A 15,408-nucleotide genomic window follows, 5' to 3' on the forward strand; every position below is an offset into this window, starting at 1 on the left:
GCTGGAAGCCGCCCAAAGTGGCTGGGGAAGCCCAGCCAGATGGGCGGGGTATAAATAATATACAGTAGTACCTCTGGTTACGTACTTAATTCGTTCCGGAGGTCCGTTCTTAACCTCAAACTGTTCTTAACCTGAAGCACCACTTTAGCTAATGGGGCCTCCTGCTGCCGCCGCGCCACCGGAGCACGATTTCTGTTCTCATCCTGAAGCAAAGTTCTTAACCTGAAGCACTATTTCTGGGTTAGCAGAGTCTGTAACTTGAAGCGTATGTAACCTGAAGCGTATGTAACCCAAGGTAGCACTGGATGATGATGATGATCATCATCATCATCTTTAGGAGGGCCCCTGCTCTGGGTGCCTTCCTTGTTGGCATCCAGGAGGAGCAGGGCCTTTTTGGTAGAGGCACCCTGATAAAGGAATGCTTTCCTCTTTGAGGTCTGGGGTCAGCTTGATTCATTTGCCCTCCTGCTCCGAATCATCTCCCCACTTCCACCTCCTCTCAGCATCCAAAGGACAAGCACCAAAACAAATCCTTTGGTGGAGGGAGCAGTTTCGAGTTCCAGGAGAGCCACAGAGTTTCTGTGGAGGCAGTGGGCTCATTTACACCCAGTCTGCAATTTTCCTCGTTGCACGTTCGTTGTGCCACTGAGTTAGTAGTAACGGCAGCAGCAAAACCAACTGAGAAACAGAGTCTTATGAACCATTAACCCCTGTGGGCTAAATGTGGTACAAAGATGAAATTTGCACCCACTTTTGCCTCTGGCCCCACCCACCAGGGACATGTGCCCCCCCCCCCAGCCTGAAAAAATGTTCCTTTCCCCTACAAGGAAGTTTTTTGGGACCACATTAAAATATGAGCCACATTTACCTGGTCATAGTACTTGTTGATGTACTTGTAGAGCTCATGCAGAGCCACCAAGGAATTGAGGTCACCTGAGTAGTTCTGTAACCGGGAAACGACAGGTTAATAGTCACCAAGAGAGTAACATGCTGTCCCCCTCCCCTGCTGAGTCACTTTCAATAGTTTTGTGGTGGCCCAAGTTGCAAACAGGACTGGCGATATGGTGAAGTCACTTCATGGCGGAGAACTCTCAATGGATCTGTGGAACATGCCTTAAATAGGACTAGGACACACGACTTGTCCACCTGGCCCACTTCTGTCTGCTCTGATGGGAAACAGCTCTCCAAGGCCTCGCGCAGAGGTCCTTCCCACCATCACCTGTTATCTTGATATTTTTAACTGGAAGATGCCGGGGTCTAAACCTGGGAACCTTCTGCACCCAAACTTCCGCCTGGCCTTTGGGCTGGACTCAATCTAAACCCCCCTCTCATTTGTTTATTTTTTGATGGAACCCCTTATATGGGATTTTGTATATAAATTTTCCCTCAGCTCTTTTTGCTGGGCCATATAGGACCAGCATGGATAGTTGGCCCCGGTGAGTATTTGATGTTTTCTCCCCTTATGGCTTTGATCTATAGGCTACCACTAAAACGAGGCTGCATTTTAAGCTGTATTTTAAACTGTAGTCTAACTTATATTTTAATCAACTGTTTGTTTGGGTTTTTTTGTGTGTGTGTGTTTTGTTTTTAATGTTTTTACTGTATATTCGGTGTTAGCCGCCCTGAGCCCGGTCTTGGCCAGGCAGAGCAGGGTATCTATTATTATTATTATTATTATTATTATTATTATTATTATTATTATTAAACTTGTGCTCGGTCATTAAGGCACACAGCCCCAGCCCACAAGCTAAGACTTATTTTCCTTGCAATAACCTCTGCTCTAACCGAGTTGCTTCAGGAGAGTTGGAAGCCCCAGATGCAAGGAAGTTGGGGTGGAGGGTCATGATGTTATCTTGGCTCCATCTTGTCTGTGAGACCTGCTCCCTGCCTTTGCAGACCTTTCGCACCTGGCCTGGGAGGGCGGGGCCCTTACCGACTTCAGCTACAAAAGCAGAAGCTGCTGAACAGACTCTTGGTCCGGGGGTATTGTTTGGGGTGGGAGAGAGTTTCCTGTTACCAATGTTACCTTTTTTTTGCAACTTTATTTTGGATCTTATGCGTATTTTTTGATGCTTCATTTATTGTTTATGACTGCTTTTATGTTGTAATTACGTGGGTTGTTTTTTTTTGCATTGCCAGCCACCTTGAGCATGGTTTCAACTACAGGAAGGTGGTATACAAGTACAATTATGTCAAGTATGCATCTCTGCAATGGAAGACAAGGGTAGCAGAGAGCAATGCCAATGCTGCTTCTGTGCCCATTATGCAACCTGACCTAGTAACTCTAGAGGAGCGGACAAATTCATGTGGCTACCAGCCACAAGGGCCATGCCAGGCTTCCTCAACCTCGGCCCCTCCAGATGTTTCGAGACTACAATTCCCATCATCCAGGACCGCTGGTCCTGCTAGCTAGGGATCATGGGAGTTGTAGGCCAAAAACATCTGGAGGGCTGAGGCTGAGGAAGCCTGGGCTATGCTCAGAGGCAGCAATGCTTCTGAATACTAGTTGCTGGAAACTGCAGGAAGGGAGAGGCCTCTTGTGCTCGGATCCTACAGGTACCTTGGGTGACCTCTGTGAGAATAGGATGCTGTATCAGATGGGCCAGCATCCTCTCCCCTGGGATAGCTCAGCTGGTAGGAAGAGCATGAGACTCTTAATCTCAGGGTCGCGGGTTTGAGCCCCACATTGGGCACAAGATTTCTGCATTGCAGGGGGGCTTGACTACACGGCCCTCGCAGTCCCTTCCAACTCCACAATTCTATGATTGCTGTCAGGGAACTGCCATCGGAAGGACAGGTGGTGAGAAGGCTTCAGCAGAATAGGAGAGCCTCTTCTTCAGGAGAAGAGGGAACCAGTAGGGGGAGTGCGGGAGCTCCAAAGGAAAGGGAGTCGGAGGGGAGGCTCTGGGATACTTCCAGTGAGAACAGCGAGGAGGTATCAGAACAGCCCATAAGGACTCCCACCCCCCGCCGGAAGCTGTCACGCAGGGAATCCAGGAGGCGCATGTCTGTGAAACAGCTCTTATGTTGGAAACGTTTCCGCAAACGCCCACTGTCAGATTCTACCAGCGACTGAGGGAGCCATGCTCAAGGGCTCTTCTCAAAGCAGGGTTTCACTACACAGAGTGAGCTCTGAGGGATCCAGCTTTAACGCACAAGCTGCTCATTATCCCACCACAGCAATCTGACAGTCCCTGAAAGCAGCTTGTGCAAAGAGAGGCATCATGAGCAACCCAGCCGGAGGCGGAGATGGGGGAGCAGCTGCAGCCGGTCCTAGCCTGGAAGAAAGGTACAGGATGTTGGAGGTACAGTTAGCTCTGCAAACGGCGAGGCTGGAGGAGAGGAGGGCTCATGATGCAGAAAAGGGGAAAGCCGCCCAGCTCTCGAGGAAAGTGCCAGGACTGGTGCAGAAGTTTGGGGGTGATCCCAGGAATTATCAAGCCTTCAGGACAGAGATGCAATATGCCCTCAATCTGCAGTTTGATGATTTTCCTGATGAGGATTCGAGGGTTGGTTTTGTGATTGGGCATCTCGAAGGCACAGCCCGAGATTGGGTGAGACCACTAATGGCAGCCAATAATGAAGCCCTAAGGGACACAAGGAAGTTTTTTCGCGCCATGGATCTGATGTTTTCCAGCGAGATTGAGCAGGGAGTGGCGCGCAGGCAGTTAATGGCGTGTAAACAAGGGAACCGATCTGTCCGTGAGTACTGGACTGAGTTCACCATGTTGATCCATAAATTAGGATGGGATTTGTCAGCGGAACCGATACAAATGCTGTTCGAAGAAGGACTATCTTCGGCAGTGAAAGACGAACTTTCCCGGGGGCCCAGGGCGGAGTCTATGGACCTTCTGACTAAATCAGCGCTGGCCATAGGCTCACGCCAGGAGGCCAGAGCCTTGGAGAAGCGGGAAGGGAAAGGGGAGCGTTGGAGGGATTTCCGCATTCCAGAGATGCCAGAGCAGCCTTCTCTGCCAGCAGAGCCGATGGAAATCGGAACAGCGCGCGCGCGCGCAATTTCAAACCCCAGTGAAGGGAGGAAGAAGGAGGGGAAAGGCGCCAAGAAATGTTTTCTCTGCCAACAGCCAGGTCATTTTGCCAGAGTTTGTCCGCAAAGAAAGGAATGGCAAGGAATGGCGGGAGCTGTTGGGGAGGAGGGAGAAGGAGCTAAGGAGCAAGTAAAAGCCAACGCCTGGCTGCCACCGACGGGGCACAGCAGCCAGGCCAAGGAACAGTAAATGTGCCCACGCCAGAACCCCCAAGACCAGCTCTTGTAATAGAGGTATTGCTGGAGCTGGCAAACGGACACCCACTAAAAGTGAAGGCGCTATTAGACTCAGGCAGCTCCTGCAACTTTATGAGTAAGGAGTTTGCAGCCGCCCATCAGATACAAACCATTCCTTTAAAAAATCCCCTGCAGGTGACCACGATTGATGGGAGGGCGCTGTTGGGGGGAGAAGTAGACCAGCAGACGGTCCCCATGACAATGAGGGTGGCAAGACACACGGAACGGATAGCGTTTAATATAGCCACGTTGGGAGGAGCGCCCATCATTTTGGGGATGAGCTGGCTAGCGCTGCATGATCCGCTTGTGGGATGGCATCAGAGAGTGGTTTCCTTTGGGTCAGCACATTGTATGGGACACTGCACAGAAAAAGGGGGCCAAGCAGGCACTCAGGCCACGTTAGCAAAGATAGAAGCAATGGAACAAGGTAGGGTACCACGACAATATGCAGATTTTGCCGACGTCTTCAGCGAAAGGGAAGCAGATAAACTACCCCCGCACAGAGCCTTTGACTGCCAAATCAACTTACTTCCAGGAGCGCAATTGCCAGTGGGCAAGGTGTATGCAATGTCTGACAGAGAGATGCAGGAGCTAAGGGAGTTTATTGACAAAAACCTCAAGCGTGGGTTCATCAGGGAGTCACGAGCGGTGGGGGGTAGCCCAGTGTTCTTTGTAGACAAAAAAAACTCGGACAAACCGAGATTAATTGTGGATTTCAGGGCCCTAAACGCAGTGTCCGAACCCGTGACCTTCCCTATGCCCAGAATCGATGACATTTTGACCCGGGTGAGAAAAGGGAAGATTTTTACCAAGCTGGACCTGAGGGGGGCGTATAACTTGATACGTATGAGAAAGGGAGATGAGTGGAAAACCACTATGTTCACCCCCTTGGGGGCATTTGAGTACTGCGTTATGCCTTTCGGCCTCCAGGCGGGTTCCGCAGTATTTCAATCATTTATTAATCACGTACTAGGACCATTGCTGTACAAGAACTGCGCTGCGTTCTTGGACGATGTGCTGGTGTACTCAGAGGATGAAGAGCAGCATGTGCGAGATGTAAGAGAAGTACTGAGCAAACTGCAAGAAAACCAGCTGTGGGTGAAACTGGAGAAGTGTCAGTTTCACGCCAGGGAGGTGGAATTCCTTGGGTACCGGTTGTCGGACAAGGGGCTGGCCATGGATCCTAGCAAGGTGCAAGCAGTGCTGGAATGGAGGCCACCGAAAACTAAGAAAGATGTGCAGAGGTTTTTGGGGTTCGGAAACTTCTATCGGAAGTTCATCAAGAACTTCGCCCATTTAACAGCCCCCATCACGGATTGTCTCAGCAGTAAGAAGAAATTTGTCTGGACGGAAGAAGCGCAGCGAGCTTTCGAAAGTTTAAAGAGGGCGTTTGCTTCGGAAGAACAACTTTTACACGTGGATCTGCAGCAGCCGATGAGGGTGGAAACCGACGCGTCTGACAGAGCGGTGGGGGCCGTGCTTCTGCAGCCAGGAGCGAATACGTCGGAATGGAAGCCGTGTGCCTTCTTCTCGAGGAAATTGAACAAGTCTGAGAGGAATTATACAGTGTACGACAGAGAATTACTCGCTGTCCACGAAGCGTTCAAGAGATGGAGACACCTGTTGATTGGAGCGCAACACAAGGTTCAAGTACGGACAGACCACAAAAATCTAGAATACTGGAGAACAGCCCGAGTGTTGAACCAGAGACAAGTAAGATGGGCGCAAGAGTTCTCCAAGTTCAATTTTGAGATTCGCTACGTGCCAGGGGCTGAGAATGTCAGGGCGGACGCTCTCTCCAGAAAACCTGAGTACTTGGAGGGGGAAGGAGGGGCGGAAGAAAGACATATCATCTCAGAGGACCACTGGGTTTGTGGGGCGGCATTGGTGGGGCAAAGAGAACTGGTAGAGGGTATTGAAAACGATGAATATGCCCAAGAGAAACTTAGGGAACTCAGGGAGACAGGTGAAAACGCAGGGGGGTTTGAGGAAAAGAACGGAAAACTATATTACAAAGGGGCGCTCTACATACCAGGTGGGGAACTAAGAGGGCGAGTGCTTAAGCAGTTGCATGACAGCCCCACGGCCGGGCACTTCGGGCAGCACAAAACCATGTGGTTGGTTACCAGGGAGTTTTGGTGGCCCAAGGTGCGGGAGGACGTGCGGGAGTATGTCAGGGGATGCGACAGGTGCCAAAGAGCAAAGGGAGAGAGGTTGGCGCCAGCGGGGTTATTGGAACCCTTACCCACCCCAGAAAGGCCATGGGAGATGGTATCCATAGACTTCATGACCGATCTACCGAGATCCAAAGGGAAAACCGCGGTCATGGTGGTGGTAGATCTACTAACTAAGATGTGCCACTTTATAGCTTGTTCACATGCAGTGACAGCGGAAGAAACCGCAAGGTTGTTTGTGGAGCACATTTTTAGGTTGCATGGCGCCCCCTTGAGGGTTTTGAGCGACAGAGGAAAACAATTTACTTCTAGGTTCTGGAGGAAACTAATGAGCATGTTGCATGTGGAGGTAAGTTTTTCCACCGCCAGGCACCCAGAAACAAATGGGCAAGCAGAAAGGGCAAACGGGGTTTTGCAACAATATCTGAGGTGTTATGTAAAGGACAGAGAAACTGATTGGGTGGACTGGTTACCTCTGGCAGAATTTGCCTACAACAACGCGGAGAACGCGTCCACAGGGATGAGTCCCTTTTTAGCCAATTATGGGTGTCATCCTCGGGCGTTTCCAGGAGAGGGCGGGGGAAGGTGGAGTGTACCTGCAGCGGAAAATTTTGTTGAAGAGATGGAAGCGATCCACCGTCAGCTCCAACTCAACTTAGAGAAAGCCAAAGAAGAATATAAGAAGCAAGCTGACAGAAATAGGAGGGAAGGCGAAACCATAAGGGTGGGTAACCGGGTGTGGCTATCCACCCAAGGACTGCCGTTCAAGGGAGGGTGTAAGAAATTGAGACCCAAACGGTTGGGACCCTTTGAGGTCATACAGCAGGTCAACCCAGTAGCATTCAAACTCCGATTGCCCAGTCACATGAAATTGCACCCAGTATTTCACAGGTCATTACTGTCGCCCTACAGAGAGGGGTGTGAGTGGGGGGAACGTGAGAGGGAGGTCACCCGAACACCCGTCATAGAAGAGAGAGAACGCAACATGGATGTGGCAGGGATCATTGATTCCAGGTGGAAGGGGAATCAGGTGGAATACTTGGTAGAATGGGAGGGGGAGGAAGAGTCAGAAAACGCATGGGTACCGGCAGAGGAAGTCAAGGACGAGATTTTAATAGAAACGTTTCATCGGCGTTTCCCAAGTAAACCACAACCAGTGGCAAGGTTTAGGAGGGAACACTTCGGGACTACAGATGAGGAAGGGGAATTTGAAGGGTTCCCAGAGTCGGAAGTGGAGGTGGAAACAGATTCCGACGAAGGAGAGGAAGAGGGGGAAAGAGGCGGTAGGCCGTGGTTAGAAGTGTTTGAATCCTCGGAGGATGAGGGGAGTTCCTTCCAGGGATTTCCGTCCTCGCCGCCAGTAGGAGAAGAGGCGGGAGGGGGTGAAGGGGGCCCTGGGGGGGAGGTGGATGTCAGGGAACTGCCATCGGAAGGACAGGTGGTGAGAAGGCTTCAGCAGAATAGGAGAGCCTCTTCTTCAGGAGAAGAGGGAACCAGTAGGGGGAGTGCGGGAGCTCCAAAGGAAAGGGAGTCGGAGGGGAGGCTCTGGGATACTTCCAGTGAGAACAGCGAGGAGGTATCAGAACAGCCCATAAGGACTCCCACCCCCCGCCGGAAGCTGTCACGCAGGGAATCCAGGAGGCGCATGTCTGTGAAACAGCTCTTATGTTGGAAACGTTTCCGCAAACGCCCACTGTCAGATTCTACCAGCGACTGAGGGAGCCATGCTCAAGGGCTCTTCTCAAAGCAGGGTTTCACTACACAGAGTGAGCTCTGAGGGATCCAGCTTTAACGCACAAGCTGCTCATTATCCCACCACAATTGCCTTGATCCAGCATGACTCTTCTTCCGTTCCAAAAGAAGGCTCCTAAAGTTTTCCCAGTAGTGATGTATGGAAGTGAGAGCTGGACCATAAAGAAGGCTGATCACCGAAGAATTGATGCTTTTGAATTATGGTGCTGGAGGAGACTCTTGAGAGTCCCATGGACTGCAAGAAGATCAAACCTCTCCATTCTGAAGGAAATCAGCCCTGAGTGCTCACTGGAAGGACAGATCGTGAAGCTAAGGCTCCAATGCTTTGGCCACCTCATGAGAAGAGAAGACTCCCTGGAAAAGACCCTGATGTTGGGAAAGATGGAGGGCACAAGGAGAAGGGGACGGCAGAGGACGAGATGGTTGGAGAGTGTTCTTGAAGCTACCAGCATGAGTTTGACCAAACTGCGGGAGGCAGTGGAAGACAGGAGTGCCTGGCATACTCTGGTCCAAGGGGTCACGAAGAGTTGGGCACGACTAAACGACTAAACAACAACAACAGAGGTCTTGGTTCAGCAGGAGGAAAACAGAGAAAGGAAAAAAGACTGTGATGTAGCTCGCAGTCTACTTACTCGTGAGAGTTCAGCCAGGGCGGAATTCATTTCCTGGTCACTTGCAGAGATGGTTTGGCGGATATCTGCATAGTACCTGCAGGAGATAAAGAATGATAACCATTCATTTCTTTACCCTGTTTCCTTCCTTTCCTTTCTAGGCACATCCAGCCGGCTCCCTGGCCCTCCTCCTTACCTTTCCACCATCTGCTTGTAACGTGGAATGTCGCGGGCGTAGAGAAGCTTGTTAATCGGAGAATCCTGGAAATGACACAAAGGGAGCAAGACATTTAGGAACGACACCCAGCAAAATTTTTAGGTGTCATGATAACGGTTATCCAAATGGTGGCAGTGATGAATAGGACAAAGAAAATTTGAAAGAGGAAAATTTTGAAAGAGCTGGGTAAATTTAGGATGTTGTTAGCACTCCCAACTCCCTTCCGTCTCTGCCAGCACAGCCAAACGCTCAGGAATGACAGAAATCATAGCCCAGAAGTTCTGGAGTGCACCAGGTTCGGAAGGTCTGTTCTGAGCACCCTAAGGTGCACACAGTGACTGACAACCGCCCTGCTGAATGGAAAGCAAAAAAATTGGTTTGGGCAGCCACTCTGGCTGCAGAGAGGAAGCCTTGCATTCTACTGAGAGCCAGTGTGGTGTAGTGGTTAAGAGAGGTAGTCTCGTAATCTGGGGAACCGCGTTCGCGTCTCCGCTCCTCCACATGCAGCTGCTGGGTGACCTTGGGCCAGTCACACTTCTCTGAAGTCTCTCAGCCTCACTCACCTCACAGAGTGTTTGTTGTGGGGGAGGAAGGGAAAGGAGAACATTAGCCGCTTTGAGACTCCTTAGGGTAGTGATAAAGCGGGATATCAAATCCAAACTCTTCTTCTCTTCTTCTAAAGCCATGCTGTGGAACACAGCGCTTGTCCTTCAAAGCAAAAGCCCGCTGTGTGCTGCTCAATCTCAAGCTCCTACTCCTCACTATTGTCACCCATTTTTTAAAACAGTAATTGCGGGCAGGAGCTCTGCACTCACTTTACAATGAATGACAACAGAGACACTGCAGCAGCAACAACAAAAATGGGCTGGAGTTGTGTCCATCGGCGTCCTTCGCATGGCAGATACTAGCCAAGAGTCGGGCAACTGTATGATTCCTGCATTTGCAAGGGAGATGGGTCCCTTTGGGCCCTTTCCCTATGATTCTCTAACAGGTTGCATCAGTGCTGGAGAGAAGCTCATTTTCCGAGCAAGAAAGCACTGTGGGTTGCGCTCAGGAGAAAGGCAACACGCCCACAGCAGAGGAATGCCTGGATCCTCTGCAGCCAAAGGCAACAGCCCCACTTGACTTGCGTCAGGAAAAGATGGTGTGGAAAGCATACGGCTACCATATTTTTCCCAACTGACACCAAAGCAGAAACTCAAGGCACCCGCCCATGCCTTCTCCAAGCTCACCCGACCCAGCTTGTGGTCAGCGAGAGTGCAGGAGTCCATGAAGGTCTGAGCAATGACCAGGAGCACAGCATCCACATTGTCCGACGTCTGCACATCAAATACGAACTGGGGGTTCTTGATTATGTTGATCCAGAACCTCAGGGGAAGGCTGCAGAGAGAAGAGGAAACGGTCAACACACTGGCATTCGATGGGAATCCTATGGGCTAAGTGCTTCGGAGCTGAACTAGGGTAGCCCAGTGAACAAGGGCCAAAACACACAACCCAATTGCAATCCTGGCACATAGCGACAACCCCACACCCCATTAGGGGCAGCAGAGATGGGTGCTGTCAAAGTTCTGCTAGAGCATGGGTAGGGAAACCAAGGCCCAGGGGCCGGATCCGGCCCAATCGCCTTCTAAATCCGGCCCAAGGACAGTCCAGGAATCAGCGTGTTTTTACATGAATGTGTCCTCTTATTTAAAATGCATCTCTGGGTTATTTGTGGGGCATAGGAATTCGTTCAATTCCACCCCCCCAAAAAAAAAATATAGTCCGCCCCCTCACAAGGTCTGAGGACAGTGGACCGGCCCCCTGCTGAAAAAGTTTGATGACCCCTGTGCTATTCTCTTTTTAAAAAAATAATTTTTATTTAAGTGTCTTACAGATGTAACACATATCACAACAAAAGAAAAACTGGGGGGGGGGGACGGGACAAAAAGAAAAAAAGACAAGATCACAAATATAAACCAAAAAGAGTAAAAACAAAATACCGGTAAACACCTAAACACCACAAATTAATTAATTAATTAAACTTCTAACCTCATAAATATATTTTGGGCTTCCTCTGAGCCCTCCCATCTGAATTTCCTTGTAATTAAAATGTAGCAGTTTTCTGATATCATTTTTTAAAAACACAATATTCCAATTAAAATAAAATTTCTTAACTTTCCTTAAAAGTTCTAGATCTTATTTATTTAATTAACTCTTAATTTAATCCTAGGCCCTATTTTGGTACTTTCAAGTAATTTCTAATTTTTAACATGTGCTAGAGTATTCTCCGTCACAGGGAAGTGGAGAGCATGGCAATATCCCAGTGGGATATTCTGCTATAGGCAGCGGCTTGGGCTGCACACCTGTTTGTCTTCCAGATGTGGATGGTCTCTGGGTCTGTGATCCCATGGCTCAGCGCTTGATCATCCAACAGGTCAAAGAAGTACTTCACAGCCAGCGGGACGGGGCGGGAGGTACTGAGGATCACCTGGAACAGGTCGTCTACAAACTTCTGCATCGTCCCCTGCAGGCAAACAACCCAGGTAGAAAGAGACAAGCCATCAAGAAACAGCTACAGTGGTGTTTTTCCAGCATGGAGCCTGTGAGGAAGAACTGCCAAGCTACATGGATTTCCATCATTGTTTGGGGTCTTTGGTCTTCTTTTCTTTAAATAAAAGGCTACTGAGACTGTACAGTGGAACCTTGGTTCTCAAACTTAATCCGTTCCGGAAGTCCGTTCCAAAACCAAAGTGTTCCAAAACCAAGGCATGCTTTCCCATAGAAAGTAATGCAAAATGGATTAATCCGTTCCAGACTTTTAAAAACAACCCCTAAAACAGCAATTTAACTTGAATTTTACTATCTAATGAGACCATCAATCCATAAAATGAAAGCAATAAACAATGTACTGCAGTCACACAATCCATCAGTAGCTGAACTGGGTTCCACACAGTCACAAAAACAAAACAAAAAGAGACACAAAAACAAAAACACAAAATAAATACCAAAAACAGACACACCTCAGCATAACACTCGAAACAGAAGTGTGGCACTGAAATCGGAAGCATAACACTCAAAATGGAGCACATTCGGCTTCTGAAAAAGGTTCGCAAACCAGAACACTTACTTCTGGGTTTGCAGTGTTTGGGTTCCAAGTTGTTTGAGTACCAAGGTGTTTGAGAACCAAGGTACCACTGTAATCGGAAACTGAAGACCGCTGGAGTGGGGGTTAAGGGTCCCGCCCTGTGGAATGCCCTCCCATCAGATGTCAAAGCGATCAACAACTACCTGACATTCAGAAGACATCTTAAGGCAGCCCTGTTCAGGGAAGTTTTTAATGTGTGATATTTTAGTGTATTTTTGGTTTCTGTGGAAGCCGCCCAGAGTGGCTGGGGAAACCCAGCCAGATGGGCAGGGTACAAATAATAAATTATTATTATTATTTCAACCTTTCCCTCTTGCACCCTCTGTGGAAAATGTACCCATCCTCCAAGCCTTTTCTTACAAGCGACAGAGCTTTTATGTACATGCCATAAGCAGCGACAGTAGCAATTATCAATAAACAATAGCAATTATTGATAAATAATATAAATAATACATAAACTATCAACGCATCATGGAAAAACAAATGCTAAATTGTGAAATGCATTAGAATTGACAGATGCAGCCATGTAAGATGTGTATGAAAAGCAGTGCTTTTCATTTCCAGATTACAGTGGTACCTCGGGTTAAGTACTTAATTCGTTCCGGAGGTCCGTTCTTAACCTGAAACTGTTCTTAACCTGAAGCACCACTTTAGCTAATGGGGCCTCCCTCTGCTGCCGCACCGCCGGAGCACAATTTCTGTTCTCATCCTGAAGCAAAGTTCTTAACCTGAGGTACTATTTCTGAGTTAGCGGAGTCTGTAACCTGAAGCGTCTGTAACCTGAAGCATATGTAACCTGAGGTACCACTGTACTGCCTTTCCCTCAGGAAGGTTCAGCAAGGGCATCGTGGGACAAGGTCCCAGGATGCAACAGTGCCAGTGATGTCAAGTCGCAATGCACAGGCCTAGCGCTGCAATTCTTTGCATACTTACTCAGAGGTAAAGTTTCTCTGCTTTTTCACTGGGGCTTATGCCCAGGAAAGCGTGCCTGGGGTTGCAGCCCGAAAGGATACCAGGAATGGGAGGAGGCGAGCAGGGAGCTCCTTCTTACCTTCATGGAGAGGAGGCGAGTGAGATAGATCTCAGGAATAGCCTTGGCCCTCTCTCTCTCCCGGACGCTCCCTCGCCGATGTTTAGGCAGCTCGGGCTCCTCTGTTGGCTTCACCAGGTGCCAGAGCTTCATCCCACCCTCATCAGCATCCTCCAGCATTGGGGTCTCTATAATGCACAAAGCGGTAAACACCAACAAATGTTTAGAATTTGGAACTGGGTATTGCCTGTCTTTTTAAATAGTTTCATTCTGTCTTTTCTCCAAAGGGACCAAGATGGCATAGATGGCTCCTGCCTGCCTGTCATTCATTCTCACAACAGTCCTGTGAGGTAGATCTCTCTCTGTGTGTGTGAGAGAGAGAGACAGACAAAAACTGACCCTAATAATAATAATAATTAATAATAATTTATTTCTACCCCTGGGTTTCCCCAGCCACTCTGGGTGGCTTCCAACAATAGATTAAAAATACATTAAAACATCAGACATTAAAAACTTCCCTAAACAGGGCTGCCTTCAGATGTCTTCTAAACATCAGATAGTTGTTTATTTCTTTGACATCTGATGAGAGGACGTTCCACAGGGCAGGTGCCACTACTGAGAAGGCCCTCTGCCTAGTTCCCTGTAATCTCACTTCTCGTAGTGAGGGAACCACCAGAAGGCCCTCGGAGCTAGACCTCAGTGTCCGGGCTGAACGATGGGGGTGGAGATGCTCCTTCAGGTATACTGGGCCAAGGCTGTTTAGGGCTTTAAAGATCAGCACAAACGCTTTGAATTGTGCTCAGAAACATACTGGGAGCCAATGTAGTTCTTTCAAGACCAGTGTTATGTGGTCCTGGCGGCCACTCCCAAAAGCTTCATAGTCAAATAGGGATTTGAATGCAGGTGTGCTCAATGCGCTGACTACCACACCACATACTGTAGATCCTTGCAAGCGAATGACAGACCTTTTATTCTTTTGCCTCTCTGATCCAGCAGCAGGCAGACTTCCAAGCTTACAGAATTGTGTTGAGCCAAAGGTGAACCATTCAGGAAGCTCTGCAAACACCATCTTGGTAGTCAAGATAACCCCACAATTAACAGGCAGTTATTGCAGCAGTGAGCTCATATGTGTTTATATTCACTTGCTTTGATATTAAGCTAATTGGCTTTCTTTGATGTTGTCCTTATCTGTGGGCTTGGGGTGCTGGGCTCTGAGCCCAGAAAGAGGAGCCGTCTGTAAGATTTGGGGCAGGCATAGGCGAACTCTGGCCCTCCAGATGTTTGGGACTACAATTCCCATCATCCCTGACCACTGGTCCTGTTAGCTAGGGATGATGGGAGTTGTAGTCCCAAACATCTGGAGGGCCGGAGTTTGCCTATGCCTGATTTGGGTATTTCCCGCCTATGCCCTCATCTGGTCAGGCAAAGTGATGGGAAGTTCTATCCAAAGTGACGTGTGCTACTTTGTGTATACAGTGGTACCTCGGGTTAAGTACTTAATTCATTGCAGAGGTCCGTTCTTAACCTGAAACTGTTCTTAACCTGAAGCACCACTTTAGCTAATGGGGCCTCCTGCTGCTGCCGCGCTGCCGGAGCACGATTTCTGTTCTCATCCTGAAGCAAAGTTCTTAACCTGAAGCACTATTTCTGGGTTAGCGGAGTCTGTAACCTGAAGCGTATGTAACCCAAGGTACCACTGTAAATAATATGTAAACATCTTCCGAGGGAGTCCGCTCCACTTATCAGAGCTGAGCTCACAGTCCTGCCTTACAAAAATCCAGTCCTAGTTTCCTTCAGAAGCTTTCTTCATTTCATCAGCCTAATTTACAGGGGGAAGGTGGAGGTTTTCTGTTGTTGCTGTTGTTAAAACAACCGGTAGTCAGAATATTTTCTGATCTACTGACAAGCATTCAGAGATTTACCTTCTGCCCACCCAAGCCGGCACTGATTATTTTTCCAGATTTTCCTCCAACATTTAAACAAGAGTTAGAGCAACTTACTCTCTCCAGGGATATAATCTTGATTCTCCCTGGGAAGATGCTTGGTCATACGAGGAACAAGAGCAACAGTGGCTCCATCGGGCACCTGAAAGTGAAGGGGGAAACTGAGTTAGAAAGCACTGCACATTCCTCTTTTCTCTCTATATAATAAAAACGTCATCATGTCATCATGCAGCCCCTACTGGAGGATCCTGCAGCAGCTCATCACAGTC

The 15,408-nt window shown here is 48.8% G+C and overlaps 1 protein-coding gene across 3 annotated transcripts in view; it reads right to left on the reverse strand.

Annotated features, from left to right (window-relative positions):
• PLXNB1 (plexin B1) overlaps window positions 1-15,408 on the reverse strand; it is a 155,613-nt gene that overhangs the window by 13,757 nt on the left and 126,448 nt on the right. For 2 of the 3 annotated variants that reach the window (XM_079957667.1, XM_079957668.1), the window contains exons 32-38: window positions 15,197-15,281; window positions 13,218-13,384; window positions 11,385-11,545; window positions 10,272-10,419; window positions 9,019-9,083; window positions 8,844-8,919; window positions 869-943 (exon numbers count right to left, since the gene is read on the reverse strand). In XM_079957667.1, the coding sequence (XP_079813793.1) occupies window positions 869-943; window positions 8,844-8,919; window positions 9,019-9,083; window positions 10,272-10,419; window positions 11,385-11,545; window positions 13,218-13,384; window positions 15,197-15,281 (777 nt within the window). Of the gene's footprint in view, window positions 1-868; window positions 944-8,843; window positions 8,920-9,018; window positions 9,084-10,271; window positions 10,420-11,291; window positions 11,546-13,217; window positions 13,385-15,196; window positions 15,282-15,408 lie in introns of all 3 variants that reach the window. The other variant, XM_079957669.1, reaches the window with a different exon arrangement.

This window comes from Podarcis cretensis (genome assembly GCF_951804945.1).
Source record: "Podarcis cretensis genome assembly, chromosome: 2".
Taxonomy (NCBI): domain Eukaryota; kingdom Metazoa; phylum Chordata; class Lepidosauria; order Squamata; family Lacertidae; genus Podarcis; species Podarcis cretensis.